Source organism: Pituophis catenifer, unplaced genomic scaffold (genome assembly GCF_029215685.1).
Source record: "Pituophis catenifer annectens isolate HBS135680 unplaced genomic scaffold, rPitCat1.0.hap2 SCAF_2, whole genome shotgun sequence".
NCBI lineage: Eukaryota > Metazoa > Chordata > Lepidosauria > Squamata > Colubridae > Pituophis > Pituophis catenifer.
The window spans coordinates 90,225,482-90,231,481 of record NW_027256882.1 but is presented as its reverse complement, the minus strand read 5'-3'; the positions used below and the strand labels follow the sequence as shown (position 1 = coordinate 90,231,481).

General features: G+C 53.2%; 1 protein-coding gene across 1 annotated transcript in view; it reads left to right on the top strand.

Annotated features, from left to right (window-relative positions):
• Positions 1–1,964: 1,964 nt before the first annotated feature.
• The window catches only part of UNC5A (unc-5 netrin receptor A), a 96,618-nt gene continuing 92,582 nt past the window's right edge, over positions 1,965–6,000 (top strand). The window contains exon 1 of the mRNA XM_070933796.1: positions 1,965–2,067. Coding sequence (XP_070789897.1) covers positions 1,965–2,067 — 103 coding nt within the window. The remainder of the gene's footprint in view (positions 2,068–6,000) is intronic.

The following is a 6,000-nucleotide window of genomic DNA, read 5'->3' as shown; positions in this document are numbered from 1 at the left end:
GGTTCCTTGATGCCTGCTAGATGCACTGACTACTCCTCTCATAATCCCTAGCCAACACACCCCTGGGGTGCCTGGCGATGGAAGTGCTACACTAGCAAATCTGCCAGAGACCAGGTAAGGGAAGGCTGGACTACAGAATAGCCTGTTATTCTTTGTGCTGCTTTGTCTCTATACCTTCCCTTCCTCCCTCATTTTTCCATGTCTCTGGGTTTGCTATGCTTTCCTGGGTGGGTGCGTGCAGGTGATGTATGTGCATGCATGTTTGCATTCCCGAATGTTGCTCGGTGTGCCTTTTTGTGCGATTCAGTGTACCTATTGTTTGCTTATGTGCCTCAGCCTGCCTGTATTGTTCTCTGCCTATTTTGTCCCATCTTTTGTGTCTCTTTCTGCTGGCTGCGGGTCTCTGCGCCAGAACAGATGCAGGTGTCTTTTTGCATCAGGTCAGCCTCCTGGCCTAAATCCTGTCCTCACTCGGGGCAGTGGCGGAGTCATTTGTGCCCTTCCTCTGCAGCAGAAGGGGCCCAGGGACAGCGCAGGGATTCCAGGCAGCTCCTCAGGGGACATTTGTCCAGAACAGAAATGCCGGTGATTGGCAGCCCCTGGCCTGCACCAGAGAAGCGCAGGCCTGGACTCGGAAGCAGACGGGACTTTGGAATCCCTTGGGAGTTCTGGCTCCTCTGCTAAGGTGGAGAGTGGAGGAAGAGGAGCGAGCCTTCCCTGCAGAGAAGGCTCGCTCCGCATGGCTGAATCTCCCAAATCAGCGGGGTCCCTTCCGCGCCCCCCCCCCCCGGTCCTTCCTCGCTCTCTTTCCTTCTGCAACATATGCGCGAGTTCCTGGGCGAGTGAAAAGAAGAGGCGATGCCTCCTAAAAAGCAGCGACTGTCAAAAGACGGGCGGGGAGGGGGCGTGTCGCTGTGGGCTCATTGACCTTGGCCCCCTTCCTGGGTGGAAGGTGGAGGGCGCGACCGGCTGGGCAACTCTTGGCGCTCTCTCTTGGGAAGGCCGCTCGGAGATCAGAGGGTCCCGGAGGCTCCCCTCGGGGCTGAATTCGCGAGTGCCGCGAAGGAGGGAGGGCGGTGGAGGGAGTGGAGCCGCGGACCTGTTGGACGGACGGGCTGCTTTGACAGGGACCGGAGGAGGGGAAAGTACGCTTGCAATGGGGGTGGGGGGGAGGGCGTCTCCCCACACAGCCCCAGATTTGCCTACGGGCTGGTGTCCAGCTTCCCCTTCCCTCGCGGAGAAAAAAGGCAGGTGCGGGCACCAGCGCGCCCGCCCCCTTTCCCCGAGGCTCCGCGGGCAGGTTTTCGCAACCCGCTTTTGCCGGGAGCCAAGCACGGGAGGCAATTGCGCGCGGCTCCGCCTGGCGGCTGCAGCTCCCGCTCCCTCCCAGCGGAGAGCTTGTTTGCGTCTCCGGAGCTTGTCAGTCTGGAACCAGCTGTTGCTCCGTCCCTTCCCGTGGCGGATTCCAGTCCGGGTTTTGCAGCCCCTCGCTGGCTCTTTCTTCTTTCTCTTCTGCATTGCCGCGGACAAGGTGCTCGCCGCCAGCCCAGCGCTGCCTGGCAGGGAAGGACCGGGGCGAGAGCGAGAGCGAGAGACACGCACACGCACAGTCGCGCCGCGGCGCTCGGCCGGCGAGGGGGGTCTATGCGGCTGGCCGGCGCGGGCTCTCCAGCGCTGGCTGCCGGAGCGAGCCCCCTTCTCCGCCCGACGCCCTCGCTTCCCCGCAGCTCGCCCTCCGAGCCCCGGCGGCGGGTCCGTCGGGCCATGAGCCGCAGATGGGGCAGGCGGGGAGCCCGCGGCGGGCTTGGGTGCTGAGCGGCCCTGAAGTGCCCTGAGTTCTTGCGGGGGGCAGCGCCGGGCGGACTCCAGCTGGGACAGACGGCTCCCGCCCGCTCCCCTCCCCTCCTTCCTCCGGACCGGGTCTCGTCCCGTCCTCCTGCCGTCCCCGCGCCTCCTGCCGAGGAATGGCTCGATGGCTGCAGCTCGGCGCCAGTGCCCGCGTGGGCACAGGGCTGTGGCAGGTTCTGCTGGCCGGCACCATCCTCACCAGCCACATCCATCCCAACGGTGAGTCAGAGCGGCTTTCACGCGCGGCGGCGGCGGCGGCGGTCTCGGTGGACAGCCACGGTCGTGGCACTCTTGCCGGGGAGCCTCGTGGGAGGGACGGCGGGCGGGCGGGAGGGCGATGAGGCTCGACGGAGACGACGGTGCCCAGCGGAGGCAACGGAACCGGACCGGGATCTCCTTTCGAGGGACGGGTTGAAAGTGGAAAAGGAAAAAGAGAACCTGAGTTTGGAAAGGATGCGGCGGTTTTGAGATGCGCCGGGGGCGTCGCGTTGTTAGGCGAGACGCTTGGTGCGAGGGAAGCCAGCTCTTTCGGGAACCCTGGACTCGACCGGAGAGCACTTGGCATCACAAAGTGCAGCAACAAAGTTTCAGCTTGGCTGTATTCTTGCTCTGCATAAAGGAGCCATTGGGTTCAATGGCATATGGATGCCGCCTCCGTTGCCCTGGGAGTGCCAAAGACTCTGCTTTTGTTGTTGCTGCTGCTGCTGCTGCAGCAGCGCTGTGTGCGAAGGCCTTGCTTGGTGTTTCTGCCCATTGCTCCTGTCCTTCCACTGAGTCCAAAATCAGAACTCCAGAGAGAAGCCCACCTCCCATCCCCACCCCGTGCCTATCTGATGCCCCCCCTCCCCTAGCCCCTCAGCTTCTTTGCCTTCAGTAGAATAACCTGACTCTGGGGCCTGCCTCTCACAGAACTCGGAGACGATTATTTTCTGCAAGGTGACTGAAGGATTTTGTGGAAAGAGGCAAACCAAAGTTTTCACGGCCACTCTGATCTCGGCAGAGTGACTGGAACCTCTGGAGAGGCAAAATATGGAAGCAGAACTTCAGCAGTTCTTAGGGCAGTTGCATGGGGGGGTGGGATGTAAGAGAAGGCAAAGAATCAGAAAGGTACAAGTGCTTAGCCTGAATGACTGATTTCTGGGATGGAGTCCCCCAAATGATGACATTTCCTATCCTGGGTCCTGGATGTAAGATTATGGGAAGAGGTGCAGCTGATGGGGGGGGAGGTGTAGGTATTATTAGGGCAACAGAATCTCCTTCAAAGCTTTGCTAAGAAGCTCTCCACAATCTGCCCATAACAATGACACCCATGGTGTCGGCCATGGTATGACCAGACTCCGATGCAGTTTCTAGTTCTAGCAGCAGCGCAGCCTCTAGTAAAAATAAAGCAGCTGCACAATCCATGGGAATCCAGTCAAAGATTTCATTCTGAGAAGGGAGATGGCAGACTCAGGATCCCAAATTGTGGAGATTTTGCAAGGTCAACCAGCAGGTCAGGGGCAACGCAGCTCTTCTGCCTCCTTTTTTTTTTCTCCAAGCAGGGTCCCAAAGAATTAACAAGAGACACAAGTTGTACTCTCTGGCATTGCTTGGAAAGCCTCAAAAGCTGAAAGATTTCCAAATGACAATCCTATTAATTCCATCATAATGCAGCAAGGTCATATTGTAGCTCACATACATTCTTGAACACGCTTTCTAACAGATCAGACAGGTGATCTCCAGCTATCTTCGACTGCAAGTCCCATAATACCCACTGGCCACATTGAATAAGAATCCTGGGATTTGTTTATTGCAGCACAATCAGACACCATCAGGTGGAAAGATTGCTTCATAAGCTTTTTTGATGGTTAAATGGATGTTTCAAAAATTAAGTGACTTTACGCCCATGCATGCATGCATACATGCATACAGGGACTGAGACAGCATACAGCGAGACCTCATGTACCACACATGGCATTGGCATGCACAGATCTTCACACAAGAAAAATGTAATTTATACATATGACTATTGCATGATAATGAAATGTTCATGCATGCACATAAGATTACACACAGATACCAGTGTACGCAGACACACAGTACACAGACACCCACATATCTTGCAAATATTCCCAGAAATAATTAACACTTTTTAGGCAACATGCCTCCAGTCCCACATGGCTCACAGACTTGCATGCCATAGAAACATTCAACTCTGTACATAGGCAGAACATCTGGCAGTAAAAACAGGCACTCTCTACAGAGCACCAACTGCAAAAAACAGCCCCCTCCCCATTACAGTTTACAGCCGTATAGTGGTTCTTTTCAAACTCTTCACATGCCACAGGCTGCTTTGAAGGATGAGGACAGGATCTGGCAGCTGAGAGGAGCATAAGTGGATACTGTTTGTCTTTTCATTCTTTCCCACTGATCGCAGTGCCAGCCTGCAGGGAGCCAGCCAACTCTCCAGCAAAGTGGGAGGTGGGGAGGGGGTAGAAGCCTGCCAGCACAGAGACACAATCACCCAAGGAAGGCTGTGGAAAGGGTTAGTTCCCTGCTGAAGGCAGCCAGTGTCTAACCTGCCAGGAGCCTGTGGATTGGACTCCCTGGCAGGATGTGAGGCCTATCCCTTTGGGGAAGGGCGATTTAACCGATTTACACAGTGGGGTGGGCAGCAGCAGAATATAGCCACCTAGTTGTGCTTTATTCCAAATTCACAGGAATCTAGGCCAATGAAAATGCCTCCCTACCATCCCCTCGCCCTCCTCCCCCTCCCCAAATTATTGTGCTATTCTGAGAGTCACAGTGCCAGCCATAGCCAGGCACAGTGTAGGAGTTGAAATAAGCTCTCCAAATTGCTAAAGGACTAATTCCTTTTCATTCCACTTCTCTGTAGCCCCAAGTGCCCCTTTCCTTGGATGCTCATAACTGCTCCTTGGTCTCATATGTGCTTTGTCCTTGTCTCCAGTTTTCTCTTTGGCTCCATAGACCAACAGCCCTTTATTGAAATCAATGACTCTTCACTCTCTTAATTCCAGTCTCCTTCCCAATTCTGTCACCAAGGCATGTTCGTGGAACTGAGAAACCCAATCACTAACATAATACAATACCTCATTCTTTTTAATCCAGAATATTTGGCACTCAGGACATAGTTACTAAAATGAATTAAACTCCTCTTTATCATTCAAGCATGCCTCAGACTCCACCCTCCCCCAATCCTCCTTGTTTCCTTTAAGCTGCCCTGACCGATAGATTAAAGGATATTCAAGAGTGATTGATTTGTCTTGGTATTGATCTTGGATGTAGTGGCCTTAGAGTAAAGGAGCACCAGACAGAGGTAGCTTTGATTGGCAACCTCATTTTAAATGGAAAGTGTCCTAAGGCAACAGCTGGAGAAAAAGAAGGATGCCTGAGTTGTTCCTGGGGTAACTTCTAGGAAGGTAGCCCTGTGTGGCATGCAAGGGGAAGCCAGGATCTTGTAATTTAATTGGCATATTCCTGAAATGTTTCTTGATTCAGCTTGACTTGTCCTCTCCATCAACAGTGAGACAGAACAAGACACTGTCTGCTGCCTTTGCATTCCTCCAGCACATCTCCCAGCATCTTAAGTTAGCTGTAAGTTAAGCAATATTGAGCCTCACTTTTCCTGCAAAGTAGGGAAAACAACAGAATTGCTCCACTGCTGGCCTGTTAATGCAGTGTTGTGCAAAGTTCTGGGAAGGAGCCATACTATTAACTGAAAGCCCAAGCGGGGCTCTTGATGTCTTCCAAAGAAGGATGCACTGTTAAGTAGACACTGAATATATATTTAAAAATATGTGACATCTGGTAACATGGAGCCTTGCCTTCATTTCCTTGTTCTAAATCCCAAGGAAGATGTCTGACATAAATTTCTCACAACCCAGGCAGGCACAGAGTGAGCATCCTTTCTTAGTCACCTATGGAGAAATGTTATGGTCAGAAAAATCTTTGAATCTAACCTCTTTCTGGTCAAAGAGCAATGGGTGAGGGTGTTTGAGTGGAAATTTATTCTCTGGGTAGGAAAGGAGAAGGCCAAGACTTGAAGAATTGGGGAGAAAAACTCTGAAGCTGTATTCTCCATCCCTGATCACATTGTCATTATTATAGAATTCTTGCTAAGGATCCAGCTACACACACACACACACCCCAAAT